The 24,881-nt window shown below is 38.4% G+C and overlaps 1 protein-coding gene across 3 annotated transcripts; it reads left to right on the forward strand.

Annotated features, from left to right (window-relative positions):
* The first annotated feature begins 683 nt into the window (after window positions 1-683).
* On the forward strand, window positions 684-24,536 carry LOC126620964 (uncharacterized WD repeat-containing protein C3H5.08c-like). 3 transcript variants are annotated; one of them, XM_050289337.1, is made up of 10 exons: window positions 684-952; window positions 20,261-20,470; window positions 20,599-20,701; window positions 21,313-22,397; window positions 22,501-22,591; window positions 22,697-22,854; window positions 22,970-23,021; window positions 23,115-23,194; window positions 23,297-23,390; window positions 23,545-24,536. In XM_050289337.1, the coding sequence occupies exons 4-10, from the start codon at window positions 21,495-21,497 to the stop codon at window positions 24,105-24,107; spliced, it is 1,941 nt and encodes a 646-aa protein (XP_050145294.1). In that variant the 5' UTR covers window positions 684-952; window positions 20,261-20,470; window positions 20,599-20,701; window positions 21,313-21,494; the 3' UTR covers window positions 24,108-24,536. The 3 variants fall into 3 exon arrangements, with proteins under 3 accessions (XP_050145294.1, XP_050145435.1, XP_050145357.1); XM_050289478.1 differs by having other exon boundaries at window positions 20,602-20,701; XM_050289400.1 differs by having other exon boundaries at window positions 20,261-20,458.
* The last annotated feature ends 345 nt before the right edge of the window (window positions 24,537-24,881 follow it).

Below are 24,881 nucleotides of genomic sequence, written 5' to 3' on the forward strand. Positions count from 1 at the left end.
GTATATTCAGTTCATGGAGAAACAAATCATCAAAAGTCAAGGGTATGTGTTTCGGAAGGGTAATGCAAGAGATATCAAATTTTTTTTTTTAAGGATAATGTTAGGGTGATCAAAATTTTTAAACCAAATGATGTGTCATCAAGAAGACACAAATACGTTAATCGACATTTAATTAATCATCCAATCATCTACAATCATATCATTTGGTTTAAAAAATCTGGTCTCCCTAGCATTACCCAATTTTTAAACCAAATTTTCTAAACCAAATGATGTGGTTATTGATGATTTGATTATTACTTAAGTGTTGACTAACGTGCTTATTTCCTATTAATGACTCATCATTTGGTTTACAAATTTGATTAAAAATTTTAGTTTACCTAGCATTATCCATTTCAAAAATCAAACTAAATCAAAATAATAGCATATTGAGCTCTTTGTCCAATACATATACTTATTCGTATGTGTAAATGTTGATATTAACGATCCCATGTTATTATGATAGTGATCTTCCATGCGTGTGGTTCCATAATATGAAAACTGAAATAAATAAACAAATAAATTATGGGAAGCATGCAATAATCTGCAAATGGGAGTATTAAAATAGGCGTGCACCTTTTGCCTTTAATGAGAGGAAATCGAGGGAAGATAGAGCGGAGATATGCCACTAACAACTAGGTACCAAATCTTATAGCTGCCTCAAAAAGTTCCAATAATTTTCAAATACAATCAAACCACAACTTGATTGCCAAATACTACACCAATCATGCAATCTCTCTCTCTCTCTCTCTCTCTCTCTCTCTCTCTCTCTCTCTCTCTCATGTGTGTGTGTGTATACATAATTCTACATGAAGCACAATCATGGTGTTGACAGAGTTCAGCTGTCGTCGACTGCAGAAGAAAATATATCCAGTAGAACACAAGCTAGCACTACAATATTTCGTTTGTTCATGAGGTCGGTAATTTCAATTTTTGTTTTTTTGTTTTAAATTTTCAGTGAGTCTCTGAACTATAATTCTTAAATCCTACTGCATATTCGAAAACGTAAGATAAATTTCATGCTTGCCTGCAGCAGGCTTGTTTTACGATAATATTGGTTACTAGTTTTTGTTCATGCGTATATTACAGCATTCTGTTAAGCAGCAACAACACAGCTCGCACTTATACACCTATAGCTCACACTTTGTCAGTTTACTATAGAACCTCTCTGTCTCTTAGATATGAGTATGTTTGTGACCTTCTGAGAAAAAGAAGGGAAAGAAAAATAAATAAATAACTTTCCTCCACTCTTGTGTACCTTCTCCTCGATTTCCGTTTTAGTTTTTAGTTTACCTTTTGTATACCCTTATCCACAGCTTTCCTCACTCTTCTTCATCTCTCCTTTCTATCATAGACTTAAATTCTCCATATCCCAAGCACATAAAACATAAAAAAAACCTAAATATAAAAGATTAAATGATTATCAAAAGGACTCAATTAGTTAAATTAGCTATTATAAATGGAAAATATTGTCACAAAATTTTCTAGTATATAAACTAAGAATTATATAAACTAGGAATTTAAATTGCCATCCAGTTTTCCTTGGCATTAAGCTTGAGATGGCCATTCATGTGTAATGTACTTTTAGGTGTTTGGTTCACATGTAAAAGGATTTGACAATGAGAAATCACTTATTTTCTAATGTTTGGTAAGTTCATGATTGGGAAAAAGTTACATATCTTATGGGAAAATGAGAGGAAAATGAAGCAATCATCCAACTTGAATTTTACTATCCTTTCTCATGGAATAAAGACAAAAGTTAAGAATCCAGATCCTCTCCGGATCCTCTTTGTGAGGATCCGAGAGATTTGTAAATTGTGTCCGTTCATCATATATCGTGCGGTCAATTTTCGTCAGATATGGTTTGTGTTCAATTTTAAATAATAAAATTTAAAATGAATTTTGACCGCACAATGTACGATGAACGAACACGATATACGAATCTCCTGAATCCTCACAAAGAGGATCCGGAGATGATCCTTATTCCAAAGTTAATTATGCGTTGTATGATTGTGGGGAACAAATTTCACACAACCGTAAAATTATTTTAGTGTCTCTACAACCAAGAAAGGAATAAACATGTTAGACTTGGTCACACAAGTGTGGTGTGCGTCAAGAGCTTTTTGATGCTTAAGTTCGACTTCGTGAATATAATGAATACTTCTTAAAGCTCTAGATTCTTGGTAGAGTAACTGATACCTCTTCATGGTCGATGATCATGTTTATATAGAGCAACAAGTCTAAGTTTGAAAGTGAATCATTAGGGCAATGTGTGATATTCCCTGAGTGATCGGTTTGAGACTCGCAATCCCGCCCATTAAGCTTTTAGACATTTTATTTTGGGGGACTTAGGCACCAATTAAAAGGCCCACTTAGAGAGACAACTCCATCAGATATCGTAGCCTGTGACTGGGCCGAGACCATAGGGATTGTTATTCTCTCTGCTGATTCCATAGGATAACTCCTTATCCAACCATGCCAGGCTAAATCCTTTATGTTAGATTATGCATATCTAACACGCGAACTATCTCGGAGGAGGAAATTAGGATGGCAGCCCGACAAATGGGTGGTTTCAAGGCCCCGGGGCCAGACGGATTCCAAGGGGTGTTCTACCATTCCTTTTGAGATTATATTGCTAAGGATGTTTATGATCTTGTCTTATTATTGTCTAACGGTGAAATTTGTCCTCGGCAGCTCAACGCGACCCATATTGTTCTCATCCCTAAAATCCCGAACCCGGAGTCTGTTTCCCATTTCAGACCTATTAGTTTATGTAATTTCTCCTATAAAGTCTTATCTAAGATTTTAACTAATAGACTGAAACCTTTACTGCCGAGCCTCATTTCTCCCATGCAGAATGCATTCGTTGGGGCCGACAGATCCAGGACAATATTGGGATTGCTCATGAATTATTCCACTTCCTAAAACTCAGGAAAACTAAGAGCAAGTTTGAACTTGGTATCAAGCTCGATATGCACAAAGCTTACGACCGGGTGGAGTGGGATTTTTTAGATGCAGTTATGGAGAAGATGGGGTTTCACCCCATGTGGCGTCGGCTCATCATGGGATGTGTGAGCTCTGTCAACTTTGCTGTTATTCTCAATGGGCAACCCGGCAACAAATTTGCTCCTTCAAGAGGTTTAAGGCAAGGAGACCCTCTCTCCCCTTATCTGTTTCTTTTGATTAGTGACGTTTTGTCCAAAATGATTTGTACCGCCATTCAGTCTAATCAACTACAGGGTGTTCGAATGTCTACCCACGGCCCGCCTATTTCCCACATTTTTTTTGCTGACGACACTTTGATCTTCTTGAAGGCTGATAAAGCTAATTGCAACAACTTGAGCAGATTATTGGCATCGTATTGCTCGGCTTCAGGTCAGGCGGTGAACCTTCAGAAATCGTGTGTGTATTTCAGTGTTAATACTCCTATGGATGTGGCGGCTGATCTTGGGTGTGATCTTGGCATTCCGGTGGTTTCTCACCCAGGTTCTTATCTTGGTCTTCCTGCCATTTGGGGCCGTTCCAAGTCCCGTGGTCTCGCTTATTTGAAAGGTCGTTTGTTGGGGAAAATTCAGGGGTGGAAACAGTGTACGCTTTCTCAGGCTGGCAAAGAAGTGATGATAAAGGCTGTTGCCCAAGCCATTCCGGCATACCCGATGAATTTATTTAAGTTCCCGGACTCTATTTGCAATGAGTTAAACTCTTTGATTTTTGGGTTCTAGTGGGGTCAGAAAAATGGGGAGAGGAAAATTCACTGGGTTTCCAAAAAAGAGATGGGTCTTCCTAAATCTGCAGGGGGTTTGGGTTTTAGAAATTTCAAATCCTTTAATGATGCCTTTCTTGCTAAGCAGTGCTGGAGGTTGATTATGGAGCCAACTTCTTTATGGGCGTCTGTTCTTAAAGTCAGGTATTTCCCTAACTGTTCCTTTCTTGATGCTCAAAAGGGCAGTCGTGCTTCATGGGTTTGGTCCAGCTTACTGGTGGGTAGAGATTTATTGTTGAAGGGGGCCCACTGGCAAATCATGGATGGGCAGCGAGTGCGGGTATGGGTTGACAGGTGGCTTCCATCCATCCCGCTGGGTCATCCCACCCCTGGTGGTGAGGTGTCGGTTACCTTGAATACTCGGGTGAGGTCTTTCATTTGCCCTGATTCTTGCACCTGGGACCTTAATTCGCTCCAACCTTTTCTTCCGACAGAGGATCTCAATGCCATTAGGGATACTTTTATTGGTGATTTGAGGAGTGAGGATCGGTTCATTTGGCCGGGGACCAAGAATGGGCAGTATTCGGTGAAGACCGGGTATCACTGGGTGCATGCCCGTTTCAATCTCCCGATGGCTTTGCATTCCCGTGCTCCCATTGTTATCCCAAGCCGGGTTTGGAAGCTTATCTGGAAACTTAGAGTACCGGCAAAGATCAAACATTTTATGTGGAAATCCCTCCATGGTGCTCTCCCTACGATGTATGAGTTGTTTAAAAAACGGTATATGCCTTATCCAAATTGCCCCATTTGTCATAATCAGGAAGAATCTGTCAAGCACTTATTGTTATTTTGCCCTTGGGTGGAACCCGTTTGGTTTGGTGGTGCTCTCAATCTCCGGATTGCGAGGACCGAGGTTTCGAACTGGGTGGAGTGGTTCATTTCTGCTTCAAATGTCATTGGCGGTCCAAATGATGACAGGTTGTCCCTCTTTTCGTTTGTTGCATTCTCGTGCTGGCACATTTGGAAAGCCAGGTGCAATTTTGTGTATAATAACAGCCTTATCAATCCCTCTCAGGTGCTGTGGGCTATTTCCAACTCGGCTAGTGCTTTTTTTGAAACTGTCCGTAGGAACCCGGACCTCCATGTCCGTCGAACTGTGGCTACTCCGAAGGCCAGATGGGCCACTCCTCCTCTGCAGTACACGAAAATTAACGTTGACGCCAGCTGGTCAGCGTTAACGCGTGCTGGTTTCGTTGGCATTGTTCTGCGGGATGCTGGGGGTTCCTTCGTGGCTACAATCAGACATTGTATCACGGCTCCTTGCGTGAATGCTGCTGAAGCAATGGCCATTTCTATGGGTTGTCAATTTGGGTTAGCTCTGGGACTTCAAAAGGTAATCGTTGAGTCTGACTCCCAAGATTCTATGAGCTCTCTTTCGGTTTCTCTTAGGATGGGCAGTTGGGAAGCCTTTCCTTCTTTAGTGAAAGCTAAGAGGTTATGAGAGTCTTTCCAGGACTGTCGCTGGTCTTGGATTCCAAGATCAGCCAATACGGCGACGGACTCTCTGGCGTCGCATCGGTGTGTGGAGATGTGCGATGTTTCATGGGTCAATAGACCCCCATCTTCTCTGGTTTTTGTGCTCCATTGTGATGGTTTACCCTGTCCTCCGTAAGGTTTTTTGGGGCGCAGTGGAGGGGGCGACATGCTAGCTTGGCTATTATGTCTTCCTTGTAACTCCCTCTTCTGTTCGCTGTTTCTGTTTTCTTTCCTGTTTGCTTGCCTTGTTGTGGGCTTTCTCTGTATTTGCTGGCATCTTTGCCCGGGTAATGTATCCCTGCTTCCAAAAAAAAAAACACGCGAACTCGACAAAGGACTCTCGTCTCCTACATTCCCGAGACATGGCCTCTTAACAGTGTGAAGCCAAGCGTGGGCATGTTAAATCTTCAATAGACGGTAACATATTTATGTCCACGTGTTAAATCTTCAACAGGCGGCGGTAATTTTTGGTAACTACAATAACCAACATACCTTTTGTTTTTTTTTTTTTTAGTTAACGATAGTATCCACATTAAGAGTTGAGGAAAGCTAAACACTAATTGTATACTTCGAATTAAGAGATTTAATTGAAATATAAATTTCGGCATAGGTTCATGAACATTATAGCATAAGTGGATAGAAACATTTATGCTCTTCGACTGTAAGGTCATTATAAACCATTATCGCTATTAACTTTTCCTTGAAAATATTTCGTGACCACAAAAAAATTAGGTCAGGCTTAACAAAACCTTTAATAATTAAAATATATTGAGAAACGTCCAGTTTTGGTTAGACCTAACAATTTCTTACATTGCACATAAACGACATGAAAATAACGAGTTTCTGGTCAACACGATAACTAATCCGGGTCATTATCGAGTCACACGATAAGAACTCATTAATAACGGATCTAACATGTTTACATAAAGGTGACACGTGAGTAACCCGTTTTGACATGTTAAGAAAAAAGTTAGTTTGATGATTTTAATTTTTAAACTACTACAAAATCCAATAGCCATAGTGTATAGTATGTATTGTATATTAATATGCATAGTGTATTATTATTCTACATAAATTTAAAATTTTAAGTTTTATTTATTTATTTTTATAGTATACTATAGGCAAAGAGTAAGATTATAAAATTATAAAACACGTTAAAAATAAAATATCAAGTAATTTTAAAATACCAAAACATTAAAAATAAAAATATCAAGTGATTTAAAAATACCAAACACATTTGAATGGTTTACAATGTTTGGTTTTTTATGCTTAGTTTATGTGGAAGAGAGTGTTAATATGGAAAGCCTTAATGAAAACATCGTCAATATAACTCTTGAAAACGATATATAAAACCAAAGTTCCAATACCATTTCCATTGGTGATTGATGAAAATTGAAGGGTTTTATTGTAAAAAATGTGTAAGGTTCCTCAACCTTGAAACAACTCCCTTCATTTTGTCAATCTTTGAACATTTGCTATTTTATAGTAATGTACTAATGTTTTTTCATTAGGCTCTTATTTTGGAGTATGTAATACTTGAAAGACAATTTTTTTTTTCTTTTTAAAGTTTTGAAGTAATATTTATGTGACAACGTGATATGCATATTGACACACCCCGACCAAGATCAAAGCATGTTGGCCGTCACGTGAGGGTGACGTAGTCATGTGCACAATGCGAAAGCAATAAATATAAGAAATATACGAATAAATAAAAACCGAAAACTATTAATGTGCACTAATAAACAGGAAGTGCTAGGAGTGAGATACAAGTGTAAATACTCCTAATCAGAGCATAGAAAGTCTAGGTGCAGTCCAGTAGGACAAGTACTAGTTATACAGTACCAGAAAATGTCCTACAATTATTTTATTATGTCAGAACCGCTGATATCCTCGTACGCCACCAACCACAAGTATACCTAAAACTTGGAGGGGCGCCAAACAAAATATGTGAGTGGGCAAAAACAAATGTCTTTCAAAACCATTTCATCATTAAAATGCTCTAACCCCTCGCCGTAAAACATGTATAATTTTCCCATGATAGAATATAAACATGGGCATAAATATATATATATATATATATATATATATATATATATGTATATTTCAATTCAAATCATGCTTCACATAACCATATTCATAAGTATGTCATGCCAAAACATAAAATAGAATAAGTAACTCAGGTGAGAATAAATTCATGGAAAATAACATATTAGCCAGAACCCCTGCATAAGTCTGTACGGCTGAATTCATAGCTCATCATTCAATATAGCCGGAGTCACTATAATGACTTATACAGCCTTACACTGCACATAAGTCAGAACCACTAAAAGGGTCTGTACGACAAGACTGGGTGTAATATAATTATGCTCAATACTACGCTCTCATGATAGCTGGGCGATAAATCGCTGGTCACCTACGAGTCGGAACCACCTATGATGGTCTGTACGACAAGACTGTACACCTAAATTGGATCCAAAGTGAGCATATGGTGCAGGATGTGACATTATAAACAGGCATGTGTCATATCTCTGGCTAAATCACAATCACCCTAGGTGCAAGTTTATGAGCTCAATGTTTCTCAATCACAATTTTAATCACAATCACAATTCATAACTCACCTGGGCTTACCTGAGCGTCCACAACACCACAATTATATAATATGCATCATATACCAGTTCATATACGGAATATAAATTTATATGCATGGCATTTAAAGGCATACTTTCATTTAAACGCATTTTCTGGGAAAATATCAAGTATATAAGTATATACTGAAAACCGAAAGCCCACTCACTGGTATGTCGAAAGGTCGTAGCCCTCGAGTCACCCTTGACTGCGCTCGTCCTCGGGATAAGTCTCCCCTATATGCGAAACAACTATAAAAAACGTTAATTTAAAGCACATAACCAATACTAGCTAATAACTTCTCATACATTGCTCATATGGGATGTTTGAATATACCAACGTGATCTACACAACCTCATGAACATCCCCATATTTTTAGAAAAAATTTCCGACCACCCACACACCACCACGCACCTCCCACACACGGGCAGGTCCCGTGCACACTGACAGTAATCCTAACGACGTTAGGGAATATTCCGTTAAAAAGTAGCATATATCGTTAAAACTAACCTGACGTCGTTGGAATATTCCGTCAAACTTGACGGAATATTCTGTCGTCTCCTTCCTTGGTTCGCCGGACTATCGTCGTCGTCGAAAAAACTGGAAAAAATTTAAACCCTTATATCTCACCCATTTTTCATCCAAATTTCATGAAACCAGTACCAAAATGAAGCTCTTAACTTGTAGAACATTTCCTTACCTGTTTAAAGCCCCAAAGATCACGAGATCTCGTCGGAGAAATTCGAGAGAAACCAGCCAAACTTGAAACTCACAATCCCGACGTCCAAAGCTACCCAGCGAGCTACCCCAAGCTTCGTGAAAACCTTCTAAAGCTCCCTGTGAGCTTAAAATCCTCTAAAAACTCTTCGTTTGAACGTGCATGAACAGTGCCAATTTCGGGGTAGGGTTTTTCACAGGTTTTCCGAACTTCCAAGTCCTAAAAATGGTATGGTTGAGTTCGTAATGACGAGATGAAAGTGATGGTACTAATCACGAGCTTGATCTATGCAGAAATGGGTTGGTTTGAGGTTCGTCCGTACGAGTTGTATGAAAATGGAAGAAGGTCTGAGAGAGGGAGGAGAGAGAAAGGTCAACGGAAGGTGTGGGTGTGTGTGTGTGTATGGTCCAATTTGGGTCACTAATCACAACAAAAAATTACTAACTTAAATTCCAAAAACTTAGGAACTAACCAATTAAGTTTAAACCCAACTTAGCCACAACACCACATAACAAACTCAATGTCCAAGGGCAATTTAGACATTTCACACCATGAAACTAATATATCTCAGGACGGGATGTGACAATCTACCCACCTTATAATAATTTCATCCTCGAAATTTATACAATCATACATTCCACTAATAGTCATAAAACAAGCGTGGATACATCTCTCTCATCTGATCCTCTATCTCCTAAGTAGCCTCTTCTACTGAGTGATTTCTCCATAATACTTTCACCAAACGCATTGTCTTATTCCTCAGTTCCTTATCCTTCCACAGCAAAATAGTCACTGGTTCCTCATCATAAGTCAAATCTAAATTAATTTCCAAAGGTTGAGGAGGAATCACATGAGAATGATATGAGACATAATGTCGAAGCATCGAAACATGAAACACATCATGCACTTTGGACAACTCTGGAGGCAACTCAGGCCTGTAAGCAACCTCACCGACTCACTCGGTGATCATATACGGCCCAATGTACCTAGGACTCAACTTACCTTTCTTTCCAAATCGTACAACACCTTTCCAAGGTGATAGCTTCAGAAATACCCAATTACCTACATTATACCTCCGATCAGTGGCATGCTTGTCTGCTAAGCTCTTTTGTCGATCATGGGCCTCTTGCGCCAACCTCTGACCAACATAAAGGTGTACGACAAGATTTCCTATAAAGTGCCTCAAATGGTGTCATACCAATGCTTGAATGGTAACTGTTGTTGTAGGCGAACTCCATCAAATCCAAACAATCATACCAACCATCGCCAAACTACAGCACTGAAGATCTTAACATATCCTCTAATGTCTGAATAGTTCTCTCAGATTGCCCATCAGTTTGGGGATGATATATCGTACTATAAAGTAATCTCGTACCAAGAGCTTCCTGGAATGCTATCCAGAACTTAGAAGTGAATCTAGGATCTCGATCCGAGATAATATCAACTGGAACACCATGGTACTTCACAATCTTCGATATGAATAATTTAGCTAATCGACTTATTGGATATTTTTCCCTCACTGGAATAAAATGTGCTAACTTAGTAAGTCGATCAACTACCACCCAAATGCAATCATAACCATTCTGTGTACGAGGAAGTTTGTACACAAAATCCATGGTAATATTTTCCCATTTCCACTGTGGAATGGGTAGCGGCTGCATCAACCCAAACGGCTTCTTCCTTTCAGCTTTAACCAGTTGGCAAATGGCACGCCTACTCACATATTCGACAATTTCTCTTTTCATACCCGGCCAATAATAAAATGGTCGAATGGTATGATACATCTTGGTGCCTCCTGGATGCATTGCATACGCCGAAATATGTGCTTCATCATGGATTTCTTTCTTTAACTCTGCATTATTCGGCACATACATTCTACTCTCTTGCATAAGCATACCATCGGTTTCTCGAATCTTGAAATCTTTCTTCTTCCCCTGATTCCTTGCTTGAATTATTTCCTGGGTCTCTTCATCATTCATCTGGGCCTCGAGCACACGATCAATTAAGATTGGCCTAACTTGAAAATTAGCAAGCAAGGCTTCCTCTCGGTCTTCCACTCCTAACTCCACTCCAGTGGACCTCAAATCCACAAGAAAAGGAACATGACAATCATAGATGGCATTAAGTCTAGCTGGAGTCTTCCTACTAAGTGCATCTGCCACTGCATTCACACGACCAGGATGATACTCAATCGTGCAATCATAATCACTAAGTAACTCAATCCACCTCCGCTGCCGAAGATTAAGATTTCTCTGAGTAAAGAGATATTGAAGACTCTTATGATATGTGAAGATCTTACATTTCTCACCATAAAGATAATGTCTCCAAATCTCCAAAGCAAAGATAATAGTCGCTAACTCCAAATCATGAGTAGGGTAATTCTTCTCATGAGGTTTCAACTGTCTCAAAGCATAAGCAATCACCCTACCATGTTGCATCAATACACAACCCAGACCATTCAAAGAAGCATCACTGTAGACCTCAAAATTACCACTATCATCTGGGAGTGCTAAAACAGGTGCATGAATGAGATAATACTTCAACTGCCAAAAACTTTGCTCATAATTATCATCCCACTCAAACTTAACATCTTTCCAGGTCAACCTCGTCAATGGCAAAGCAATCGCTGAAAAATCCTTAACAAACCGTCTATAATAGCCTGCTAGGTCAAGAAAACTCCGTACCTCAGTGACTGTTCGAGGTTGCTCTTAATCCTCCACAGCTGCCACTTTTTGAGAATCCACTCGAATACCTTGAGCTGATATGACGTGTCCCAAAAATGCCATTTGATCCAACCAAAATTGACATTTGCTAAACTTAGCATACAACTGATGTTCCCTCAAACTTTTCAACACAAATTTAAGATTTCTAACATGCTCTGCTTTAGTCTTAGAGTATACCATAATGTCATCAATAAAAACAATGACAAACCTGTCCAAATACGGCTAGAATACACGATTCATTAAATCCATTAAAGCAGCTGGCGCATTAGTTAACCCGAATGACATCATAAGAAACTCATAATGACCAATCGAGTCTTAAATGCGGTCTTAGGGACATCTTCACTTCTAATCTTCAACTGGTAGTAACCAGACCTCAAGTCAATCTTAGAGAATACATAGGCACCTCAGAGTTGATCAAACAAATCATCTATATGGGGTAACGGATAACGGTTCTTAATTGTTACCCGATTCAATTGCCTGTAATCAATGCACAGCTTTAAGGTTCCGTCTTTCTTCCTCACAAATAAAACTGGAGCTCCCCAAGGTGAAGTACTAGGCTGGATAAAACCTTTATCCACTAATTCTTGCAACTGTACTTTCAATTCCCTTAATTCAGCAGGAGCCATTCTATAAGGAGTCAAAGATATAGGATTCGTACCTGGAAGCAGATCAACAATGAACTCCACATCTCTATCTGGTGGCAATCTAGGCAAATCATCAGGAAACACATCCGAAAAATGCCTAACCACACGTACATCCTTCACACTACTAGGAGCATTATCATTCAACACCACATGAGCCAAATATCCCTGACAACCTTTTTACAACAATCTTTTGGCTTTCATGGCAGAAATAACACCATGCCTCACCCCACTAGGCTCTCCTACGAATGTAACTTCAGGTAATCCAGGACGATGGAAAGTAATTGTCTTTCCATAACAATCTATCTTGGCACGATTATAGTGCAACCAATCAATGCCCAAAATCACATCAAAATCCACAATGTCCAACGACATAAGATTAGCTGGCATAACCACATCCTCCACCATCACTAGACATCCTGGATATACCCAATCCACAAAACATATATCCCATCTAGGCATAGAAAACTCTAAATCATATCTTAGAGGTGTAGGATGAGGTTGTGTCACTTGAGCAAATGTATGAGAAACAACAGAATGCGTAGCACCACAATCAATCAATACTCTAGCAAAATGACCAAGAATGTTTAATGTACCCATGATTAAATCAGGATTGTTCTGAGCATCTTGCAATGTTATGTTATGGATCCATCCCTGATTCTGCTGTCGTCAACCACGATCTCTGCTAGCATGAATACATCGTCTTTGCCTTGGCTGACCAGACTGCCTCGAAGATCCTACACTGCTAGCAGCAATCTTCACCTACTAGGGCTATCTCCCTTGGTACCATTGGGATCCACCAGCTAAATGTGGCTGATATGGCATAGAACCTCCTTGATACTGAGGGTAACCACCCTGATAATGAGGATCCTATGAGTACTGATACTGCCCTGTAGCATAAGGAGTGGAGTCGCCCTGATAATGATAAGCACCTCCACGACCAGTTTGAGCATAACCACTAGGTGCTGAAGCTTGCTGGGTCGGCGCAGGTGGTGGTAAAGAAGGTTGTTGGGGCCTCTGCTGATTATAAAAGCAATGAGCAACCCTATGCCCCATCTGTCCACAAGTATAGCATGCACTGCTGCCTCTCCTACACTCCCCAAAATGCCTAATATTACACCTGCAGCATAAAGGAGCACCTGAACCACCAAAATCCCTTTGCCTCTGAAATCTCGGGCCTCTAGAAAATCTACCACCTCTCCTCTGCATATTAGAGCTCAAACCTCCACTAGAAGAGCTGGAACTGCCACCGTTTCTGTTAAAACTCTGGGTCTTACGAGGTCCCTGAGATGATTGACCTTTACCTTTATCATCTCATCTCTGGTTCCCATTCTTTTCTTATTCATCTTCACTTTCACTGGGCATGTTTTCTGAGTTCTCAATCCGTAGTAAAACCTCATAAAACTCCTGGTAAGTGGCACATGGAGTCGATGTCGCTATAGAACGCCATTTCTTCTTAGTACCCAACCTGAAGCGACGAAGCATCTCGACCGGATTAGCAGCAACCTCCGGATCATATCGAGATAGATCAGTGAACTTCCTGTAATACTCATTCGCTGACATCTTTCCTTGTTTCAGATGCGTGAACTCTTGTTTCTTGCGATCAATGTACTCAGGAGGAATAAACCGTTTCCGAAACAACTGTTTAAACACTTCCCAATTGGCTACTACCTCTGGTGGCATCTGATATGATTCCTATCTCCACCATAATGCAGGCTCCGGACCTAGAAACCAGATAGTCATCTCGACCCACCTATCAGGATGAAGATTCCCCTGACTCTGCATCACAAGGAAAGTCTTCTTGACATAATTAAGCCACTTCTTCACTCCCTCATGTCATTCATTTCCAATGAAGTGATTCAGCTTCAGATTATACACAGTCTCAAGAGGTGTCCTTTAAGGAGGACGGAGCGAAGACTGAATGGCATTAGCTATAGCTTCCCCTAATTGAGCAATATCAGGGAAACTAGGCTCAGCTGAGTGACGTGGCTCTCTACGAGGCGGCATAGTTCTGACAGAAGACATCACAATGATTAGATCATTCACAAGATATACAGGACTGCTAAACCTAGGCTCTGATACCAAACTCACACACCCCGATCGAGATTGAAGCATGTTGGCCGTCACGTGAGGGTGACGTAGCCATGTGCACAGTGCGAAAGCAATAAAGATAAGAAATATACGAATAAATAAAAACCGAAAACTACTAATGTGCACTAATAACCATGAAGTGCTAGGAGTGAGATACAAGTGTAAATACTCCTAATCAAAGCATAGAAAGTCTAGGTGCAGTCCAATAGGACAAGTACTAGTTATACAGTACCAGAAAATATCCTACAATTATTTTATTATGTCAGAACCGCCGAAATCCTCGTACGCCACCAACCGCAGGTTTACCTAAAACCTGCAGGGGCGCAAAACAGAAAATGTGAGTGGGCAAAAACAAATGTCTTTCAAAACCATTTCATCATTAAAATGCTCTAATCCCTCGCCGTAAAATATGTATAACTTTCCCAGAATAGAATATAAACATAATCATAAATAAATATATATATATATATATATGTATGTATATTTCAATTCAAATCATGCTTCACATAACCATATTCATAAGTATGTCATGCCAAAACATAAAATAGAATAAGTAACTCAGGTGAGAATAAATTCATGGAAAATAACATATTAGCCGGAACCCTGCATAAGTCTGTACGGCTGAATTCATAGCTCATTATTCAATCTATCCGGAGTCACTACAATGACCTATACGGCACTACACTGCACATAAGTCGGAACCACTACAAGGGTATGTACGACAAGACTGGGTGTAATATAATTATGCTCAATACTACGCTCTCATGATAGCTGGGCGATAAATCGCTAGTCACCTATGAGTCGGAACCACCTATGATAGTCTGTACGACAAGACTGTGCACCTAAATTGGATCCAAAGTGAGCATATGGTGCGGGAGGTGACATTATAAACAGGCATGTGCCATATCTCTGGCTAAATCACAATCACCCTAGGTGCAGGTTTATGACCTCAATGTTTCTCAATCACAACTTTAATCACAATCACAATTCATAACTCACCTGGGCTTACCTGAGCGTCCACAGCACCACAATTATATAATATGCATCATATACTAGTTCATATACGGAATATAAATTTATATGCATGGCATTTAAAGGCATACTTTCATTTAAACGTATTTTCTGGGAAAATATCAAGTATATAAGTATATACTGAAAACCAAAAGCCCACTCACTGGTATGTCGACGGATCGTAGGCCCCGAGTCGCCCTTGACTGCGCTCGTCCTCGAGACAAGTCTCCCCTATATGCAAAACAACTATAAAAACGTTAATTTAAAGCACATAACCAATACTAGCTAATAACTTCTCATACATTGCTCAAATGGGATGTTTGAATATACCAACGTGATCTACACAACCTCACGAACATCTTCATATTTTTAGAAAAAACTTTCGACCACCCACGCGCCGCCACGTGCCGGCCAAGGCACGGCCAGACGCCCCGCCCATGCGCGGGCACGTGCCGTGCACACTGACGGTAACCCTAACGGCGTTAGGGAATATTCCGTTAAAAAGTAGCATATACCGTTAAAACTAACATGACGCCGTTGGAATATTCTGTCAAACTTGACGGAATATTCCGTCGTCTCCTTCCTTGGTTCGCCGGACCGTCGTCGTCGCCGGAAAAACTAGAAAAATTTTAAACCTTTATATCTCACCCATTTTTCATCCAAATTTCATGAAACCAGTACCAAAATGAAGCTCTTAACTTGTAGAACATATCCTTACCTATTTAAAGCCCCAAAGATCACAGGATCTCGTCGGAGAAATTCGAGAGAAACCGGCTAAACTTGAAACTCACAATCCCGACGTCCAAAGCTACCCAACGAGCTACCCCGAGCTTCATGAAAACCTTCTAAAGCTCCCTGTGAGCTTAAAATCCTCTAAAAACTCTTCGTTTGAACGTGCATGAACAATGCCAATTTTGGGGTAGGGTTTTTCACAGGATTTCCGAAGCTTCGAAGTCCTAAAAATGGTATGGTTGAGTTCGTGATGATGAGATGAAAGTGATGGTACTAATCACGAGCTCGATCTATGCAGAAATGGCTTGGTTTGAGGTTCGTCTGTACGAGTTGTACGAAAATGGAAGAAGATCCGAGAGAGGGAGGAGAGAGAAAGGTCAACGGAAGCTGTGGGTGTGTGTGTGTGTGTGTGGTCCAATTTGGGTCACTAATCACAACCAAAAATTACTAACTTAAATTCCAAAAACTTTGGAACTAACCAATTAAGTTTAAACCCAACTTAGCCATAACACCACATAACAACTCAATGTCCAAGGGCAATTTAGACATTTCGTCGGGTCATATTACCTGATAATATTAACGGTTTGATTGCAGGTCGAGTCATATTACATGTTTACTTTAACAGGTGTTACACGACACGACCCGTTAAGATATCGAGTATGTCACGAAAACGACACGAACACGAAAAACACGACATGCATAGGTGGAAGTGAGCTTTAGATTGTTTTGAATCTGGTGTTGGGTGTGGTAAGTGAGCTTAACATTGTTTTGAATCCAGGAAGTATAGGTGGAAGTTCAACACCATATTCACTAGGATATTGAATTACATGCTTACAAATCCTTGTATATAAATTTATTTGAGGAACACCTCAATAATCATATTTGAGGGATACCTTGTGTGGCCCAATCTATAATGGATGTCGACAATCTAACCATTGACCAACTTATTGGGTTGTATGTGTGTGTTAGGGTAAACTACCGTTTGACCTCAGAAACAATTACCTTAGTTGAAATTGAATATATGAACTATTTTTTTGGTAAATTATCCCATGATCTATTTAAAATTAGTCAATTAACCCTTTAATGTCAAATTTTGTCCGCAATCATATACTGACTTGTGATCAGCACGTTATTCATTTTTAAGAGTAAAATCATGCATAATATTTGACGACAAAGTAGACGAAATTTCATCAAATCTATCAATAAAGAGTTAATTAACTGATTTCAAATAATTCAAGAGTTAAACTTACCAAAAAAATTAGTTCATATAGCCATTTTCGATTGAAATAATAATTCAAGAGATCAAACAAACATAGTGCACAATAAATTGGTATCAAACACTGATCGAGTTATTTTGGTGGTGGTATAGAATTGTGAGTTGTAACATGCGGTGGGTGGTAGACAGGTGTCAGTGTTGTGAGCAATCGATGTCTCTAGGGAGGGAGCTAGCTATTCAGCTATACCTCTGCCATTTTATCAAGCAGTTACTAGAGTGGCTACCCACTCAACATACTTGTCGCAGTCACAGCTTGTAATTTTCTATTTATAATTTCATCAATTTATTTATAAAAAAAAACTAATAAAAATGATTTAAAAATTTTGAGTTTTAACGATAAGAACAAGATAAATAGTAAAATGAATAGTACCATAATTGATTTTTCAGTGTAAAAATGTGATTTTTCATTAAATAAATAGTACCGGAAGCTTTTTATTAAAGTTTCCTTAATTTTTTAGTGGTCAAACTTTGTATTTTTCTTATAGGGTCACTGGTATTAGAGAGTATATCCTCTACACGCTGACACGTTTTGGTTTGTTGTTTCTCTTTATTTCTTACTCAAATTTAGGTCTGGCAATTTCTGATACGACCCGATAACCCGACACGACACGATACGAAATTAACAGGTGTTTGGGTCGACACGATAACGAATCGGGTCGTTATCGGGTAACCCGATAAGCACCTGTTAAGATAACCGGTTGGTTCGGGTATACACGTGGGTAACACGATACACGATAAACAGAATATTAATTTAATAATTTTATAACCCTATATATATATTAAATTAACTATAATAATTATATATACTATAATAATTATACCCCCAAAATATTAACTATAATAATTATATATATTTTTTTTAAATTAAATTTTATACTCCAAAAAACTATAATAATTATACGTACAAAATAAATAGATTTAAATATACTTAATAAATATATATATACCATTGAACTTGATGGGATACGAATTATACGAAACTAATTTCAACGATCCAACCATCAAACTTGTTTGTATATGCTTCGAGATTGCATCATTAATGAATCGCAAAAAACAAATATTCAGAGATCAAGTAACCGAACAAAACTTTTCGACGGTTATAAAACGAAAAATCACGATTTAACGGTTATTTGAACTCCGATTTTGATGATTTTTTATAATTACACTCCTTGACCCTATATGAATACAATGAATGAATTCGATCTTCAATTTAAAATATTTACACTAGTGGTTACCACAAAATCTTATGTTATACTTAATGAAAGTATGAATAAAGTCTTAAGTGTTAGTGAATATATTGTTTTGATGCGATACGCATTCTACGAAACTAGTTTCAACGATCCAACCGTCAAACATGTTTGTATATACTTCGAGATCGCATACGCCAAAAATTGAAAAAAAAAGAAACATTCAGAGATTAAGTAACTGAACAAAACTTTTAGATGGTTATAAAACGAAAACTCACGATTTAACGGTTATTTTAACTCCGATTTTTATGATTTTTTACAGCTACACTCATTGACCCTATATGAATACAATGAATGAATTCGATCTTCAATTTAAAATATTAACACTAGTGGATACCACAAAATCTTGTAATACTTAATGAAAGTATGAATAAACTCTTAAATGTTAATGAATCTATTGTTTTGATGGGATACGTATTCTACAAAACTAGCTTCAATGATCCAACCGTCAAACATGTTTGTAAATACTTCCCGATCGCATACACCAAAAATTGTAAAAAAACAAACATATAGAGATCAAATAACGGGACAAAACGTTTCGACAGTTATAAAAAGAAAAATCACGATTTAATGGTTATTTTAACTCCGATTTTGATGATTTTTTACAACTATACTCCTTGACCCTATATGAATACAATGAATGAATTCGATCTTCAATTTAAAATATTTACACTAGTGGATACCACAAAATCTTATGTTATACTTAATGAAAGTATGAATAAATTCTTAAGTGTTAGTGAATCTATTGTTTTGATGAGATACGCATTTTACGAAACTAGTTTCAACGATCCAACCATCAAACATGTTTGTATATACTTCAAGATCGCATACACCAAAAATTGCAAATAACAAACATTCAGAGATCAAGTAACGAGACAAAACTTTTCAACGGTTATAAAATGAAAAATCACAATTTAACGGTTATTTTAACTCCGATTTTGATGATTTTTTACAGCTATACTCATTGACCCTATATGAATACAATGAATGAATTCGATATTCAATTTAAAAAATTACACTAGTGGATACCACAAAATCTTATGTTATACTTAATGAAAGTATGAATAAACTATAATAATTATATACATTAATTTAATAATTTTATACCCCTAAAAACTAAAATAATTATATAATATAATTATATATATATATATATTAAATTATGTGTTTTAATGTTTTGAAGTAATATTTATGTGGCAAAGTGTGGTATGTGCAAATTTAAGAAAAAAATATATTTTTCTTAACAGTTCATAACGGGTCGGGTCACTTTACCCGTTGGGTAAAGTGACCCGACCTGTTAAGATAACAGGTGTGACACAATACAACCCGTTAAGATAACCGGTGTTACACGAAAACGACACGAACACGACAGACACAACCCGTTTGCCAAGTATTCATAGAAATAAACGAGCATGTGTGTTTGACATTTTTTATTTAAAATGTATTCTGATTATTTTAGGTATTCATAGAAATAAACGAGCATGTGTGTTTGACATTTTTTGAAATTTAAAAAAATAAATACATATAATACGTTACTAAGATCATAAGAATGATTACTCAAAAGATCAATAGCTTATTGCGTGTGCAAAAATTACACAATTTTTCTTTATAGAGTGTATTTGGACTATTTTTGCCATTTATGGAAACAAACAAGCATACATTTGACACTCTTTGGAACTTAAGCAAATAAACACAAATAATACGCTATTAGGACCATAAGAATAAATACTCAAAAGATCAAAAAGCTTGGATTTTGAATTTAATTCATCGTGCTTAATTGGGTTTTTAATTTATTTTATATTACTTAATTGGGTTTTTATGTAGCATCTCTATCTATATAAATGTGAAAATTTACAGTTAAATTTTTTAAATTGATTTCTGGGGTTTGTGAATTTTAAACGAAAAAATTCTGCAATTGCAGAAATTGCTGGGTGTAAAAAAAGCAGAAAGAAAAAGGAGAGAGCAGCAGCAGCAGCACCACCAGTAAAAGTATAATAGACAGGAGCAGTAGAGTGGCTGCAGCCCACAGAAGCACAAACAAGAGAAAATAGTATTGGGAGAGATTGGTTGCGAGTTTTAAAAGAGTTGGGATCTCGAGGCCTCAAAATTCAAACATCTGGTAACTCAGAGAGTAAGAATTTGCAGCTGTTTCCTTTCCTTCCTCCGCCATTTTCTATTTGTAGTTTGAGTGTGTGAGTTCAGAGTATTGGGTTGGATACAAATAAAGCAGTGTTAGCTGAGTTGTTGAAATGTTTGCAGCAGCGACTCCACAATTACAGGGGGGTCGGTCATATTCAACAATATCTCAATTCATCTTGCTTTGCTTCCATTGCATTCAAACACACCACTGGAGCTGGAGGAGGTAATACTAATTATTATACTATACTAATACTATTGTTACGCTTGTTTCTACGTTCTGACCCTTATTCTGTATCTCAATAAACTATTACTAATTTAGTACGTCGTTTTTAGTAGTCAGTTTTTGTTTTGTCGTTTTTTGACAAAAAAATCATAAACGCTTACATTTTATAGTTTCTTACACTGGCCTTGTTAAGTCACCGAAAATTAAAAGGGCATGTAAGAAGCTAAACAGAGTGTGTAAAAATCAGCTGTGTTTTTTTCTAAACCGAAAAGGAAAAAGTCACAAGTTTTCAATATTGGCTTTTAGTTAAAATTTTTGTTTTCATTACCAAACGACGAAAATTAAAAACTGAGAACGAAATAGTTATCGGATGTTCTTTGGTATTCTAACTCCGTCATTTCAGGGCCTTTGGTTATTTCCGTCTTTCTATTTTATTTTATTAGTTTAGTTTTGGGTGTATTCAAGTCCACTAATATTATTATAACAGTAACTATAAAGAATTAGCCAAATTAATTCATTTAAATTTAGTGTTGATATTTTGTTTGCTATTTTGGAGTCGTCAAGTTCGGTTCCTCGTACTTATCCATGCTTGTGTTTTTAATATCATTCAGTTGAATTGCTTTGCTTTGGAATGTGGATGCTTCATCCTGTCTGCATAGTTAACGAGAAAAACTCGGTCCGTGAACTGGGGACTTTGCTGCGGATTATTATTTACTAAAGAAGGTTGCCTGCAACTTCGAGTGAAGGAGGAGGGTCTGGAGGAAATGTGGAACTTTGGCCTCAAGTGACAGACATGCTGAGCTCTGATCAATCTTATGATGAAGAAAATGATGTGTTCTTCGACTCGGAGGACTTGTCACCTGCACGATCACTCATAGCGAGTGAGGAGTACAAAATTTGGATGAATGAGCCACCAAGTGTTAAGGAGAGACGGGAGAGTTTTCTGCGAAAAATGGATTTAGTTGAGTTTGATTCTGCAAAGTTTGCTTCTGTGGATATGGGATTGGAAAGAGTTTCGGAATGCAGTGGAGCTTCCCCAAGCTCTTGCATTTCGTCTTCTAGTCGTCATCAAGCAAACTTTATGTACAATACATTGGATAGTAACATACAAGGTAGCTCAAATTTGGCCTGGACTCACGATGCAGTTCATATTGCTTCACCTTCTGCTACGGGTTCTGCTCGGAGAGAAGCTGAGGCTCCGGAAAAAGAATGTTGGAATTCACAGGAGGGTGAAAAGAAGACGAAAGTTTGGTGGAAACAGTTTATAAACAAGAGGAAGAGAAGAGGAGGTAAAGTTGTGTCAGAGGTATCGAAACCAGATACTGAAATACCGAAACAAAATAGGATGATGGTCAAGCAGAATGGTAAGAAGTGCATGGAGTTCACTGCACTATGCAGCGGGCAAGAAATTCATGCGCACAAGGGGTTCATTGGGGTGATGAAGTTTAGTCTCGATGGCCAGTATCTCGCAACTGGCGGTGAAGATGGGATTGTATGCATCTGGCGTGTTACATTAACAGATGTTTCTTGTACCTACTTAACACCTCAAGGGAACTTTGATGGCAAACTTAAGAAAATAAAGTCCGGTTATCGCGTGATCTTTCCTGAAAAGGGTTTTCGAATTCAGGAGTCACCGCTGCAAGAGTTTCATGGCCATTCCAGTGATGTGTTAGACCTGGCTTGGTCGAGTTCAAATGTGAGTATATCGTAACGTTACCTATTTCGTTGACTGATATATAATCATCTTCACAACTTTGCAGCTTGTGACTGATGTTAATTTATATATATGCTCATTGCAGTATCTTCTTTCTTCGTCCATGGATAAAACTGTTCGTCTGTGGGATGTTAGTTGCGGTGACTGCCTAAATGTTTTCGATCACAATGACTATGGTAAGGATAAAAATAAATATCCTAGTTCTGTTTTTATTTTCCCTCAAATTTGTATATGATATGATAATCTGAAATGTAATTGTTCAAATGTTTAAATGGTACCAGTGACGTGCATTCAGTTCAATCCTGTCAACAACAATTATTTCATAAGTGGATCGATAGATGGGAAAGTTCGAGTTTGGGGACTCTCTGATAACCGAGTTGCTGACTGGGCTGATGTTCGAGATGTTATAACTGCTATATGTTATCAACCAGATGGAAAAGTATGATTCTTAATACCTGATTAGCCATGATTTTATTACACTGCTACTAAGATTACAAACTTGAGAGTTCTCTCCTCTATGATGCTAACCATATGGTTTTCTGCTGCGCAAGTAGGGTTTCGTGGTTGGTTCCGTTACAGGCACTTGCCACTTCTATGAAGCATCAGGTACATAAAATTCCTGTTATCTTCGTGTTGATATTCAAGTGTTTGCATTTTCCTCACCTGGGGAGTTGTTAAACCCATTTTGTGGTTGGACAGGGGACTATCTTCAGCTGGTTGTGCGAATGCGTATTCATGGTAGGAAGAAAACCTCTGGCAACCAAATCACTGGCATCAAGGTTTTGCACTCAAAGCTCTTTCAAAATTTTCTTTTCCGCCACGCTTGTATAAGATGTTATTTTTCTGATTCATTCATTCATTAGGATTTATTTTCTGCCCAGTTTTGCCAGGAAAAGTCGCAGAGAGTTATGATAACATCAGAAGACTCGAAAGTCCGTATATTTGACGGAGTAGAACTTACAAGGAAATACAAAGGTGTGGATGCTTACCATATCTTGATTTGGGTAGATGATATGATGCCCCATTCTCTTGCAGCATATGCTCAAATTTGCATCTTACTAGTACATTGTGTTTGTTCTCGGTTAATGAAAGCATTCATTGAATAACTAGATTTTTCTGAATGTAACAGGTCTTGCAAAGTCGGGAAGTCAGACGTCAGCTTCTTTTACATCAAGCGGGAAACATATAATTTCAGTTGGAGAGGACTCACATGTTTATTTGTGGGACTATGACGAGCCGTGTGTCTCATCATCATCCAAACAAACAAAATCTGTTCAATCCTGTGAGCATTTCTTATGTGAAGGTGTGTCTGTCGCGGTACCTTGGCCAGGCATGAGAAGAGAACAAAGGAGCTTGGAAACACCAGGCCATCTGGAGGCTGCTCCAGGAAGCAGAGATTCAGAATGTTTTTCTCTTGGAAATTGGTTTTTCTTAAATGGTCCGTGCAGGGGTGGCTCTGCAACTTGGCCCGAAGAGAAACTTCCTCTGCCTTTATGGGATTTACCGGTCATACGAGATGAAAATGGTCAGTGTCACCGGCAACGTCAAGTTCACCATCGTCAGCAGCAGCAACACAATAGAGCACTCAATCACACCGCTGAATCAGAACCATGGGGGCTTGTCATTGCAACAGCTGGATGTGACGGAACAATCAGGACATTCCATAACTACGGATTGCCAGTCAGATTGTAAGAGTTGGTTTGGATCACCCTGCACTGGCTCCAACCTCACTGAATCAACACGCAACGCAACACAACGCAACAAGAGTTAAGTCCCTACATTTCCATGTTTTTTCATGTCAGTCGAGCGTCCGTGGCAGTGCCCATGAAGATGTAGGTGGCTTAATTATGTAGTTTTTCAATCTTTACATTTTTTTGTGAATATTAATTTGGCGCCGACAACATAGGAAATACGTACAATTACACAGTCGTCCCAGCCAGAATAGGACTAGAGTCGTTTTCGCAGAGCAGAAATGAATACTCATATTGTACAATTTCAATTATTGTTTTAGCCAATCATGTATAGAAAACGCGCTTCAAAAGCATCCTTACCTACAGCTTTTGAGCTATTTATCGTCCTTGTATTTTGAGAACAATGCAAGATCAACAGCTTACTCAACAATTCGTCTGTCCTGGTGAATCTTTTCTATCAAGCTCCCAAGAGATGAGAAAGTGGCCTGTTTCATTTCACACCCAAATATTAGAAAGAGATCGATGACAGGACAGGGACGACAAATTGAGGTATGCAGCCGACTATAATACGATGCAGTTCCTCCCCATAAAAATCCTCATCGAAGTCGTGAAGCAGCCATGGCTCCTGCATTTCAAACTACATGTAAGAAAACAACAAAAGAGCTTGCAAAGGCAACCGATACTCGTGACCATTTTGAAGACGCCTCGCGTTGATAATCCATCCCAACCAAATAAAATATACCCCGGAGGGATGTTCGGAAAGAAGAGATGAGCA

This window comes from Malus sylvestris, chromosome 1 (assembly GCF_916048215.2).
Source record: "Malus sylvestris chromosome 1, drMalSylv7.2, whole genome shotgun sequence".
NCBI lineage: Eukaryota > Viridiplantae > Streptophyta > Magnoliopsida > Rosales > Rosaceae > Malus > Malus sylvestris.

Excerpts from the sequence above, each read along its gene's own strand:
- LOC126620964 (XM_050289337.1), top strand. The coding sequence starts at position 21,495 with ATGCTGAGCTCTGATCAATCTTATGATGAAGAAAATGATGTGTTCTTC. Across the intron at positions 22,398-22,500 it reads TGGCTTGGTCGAGTTCAAAT|TATCTTCTTTCTTCGTCCAT; the intron begins GTGAGTATATCG and ends TGCTCATTGCAG. Across the intron at positions 22,592-22,696 it reads TTTCGATCACAATGACTATG|TGACGTGCATTCAGTTCAAT; the intron begins GTAAGGATAAAA and ends AAATGGTACCAG.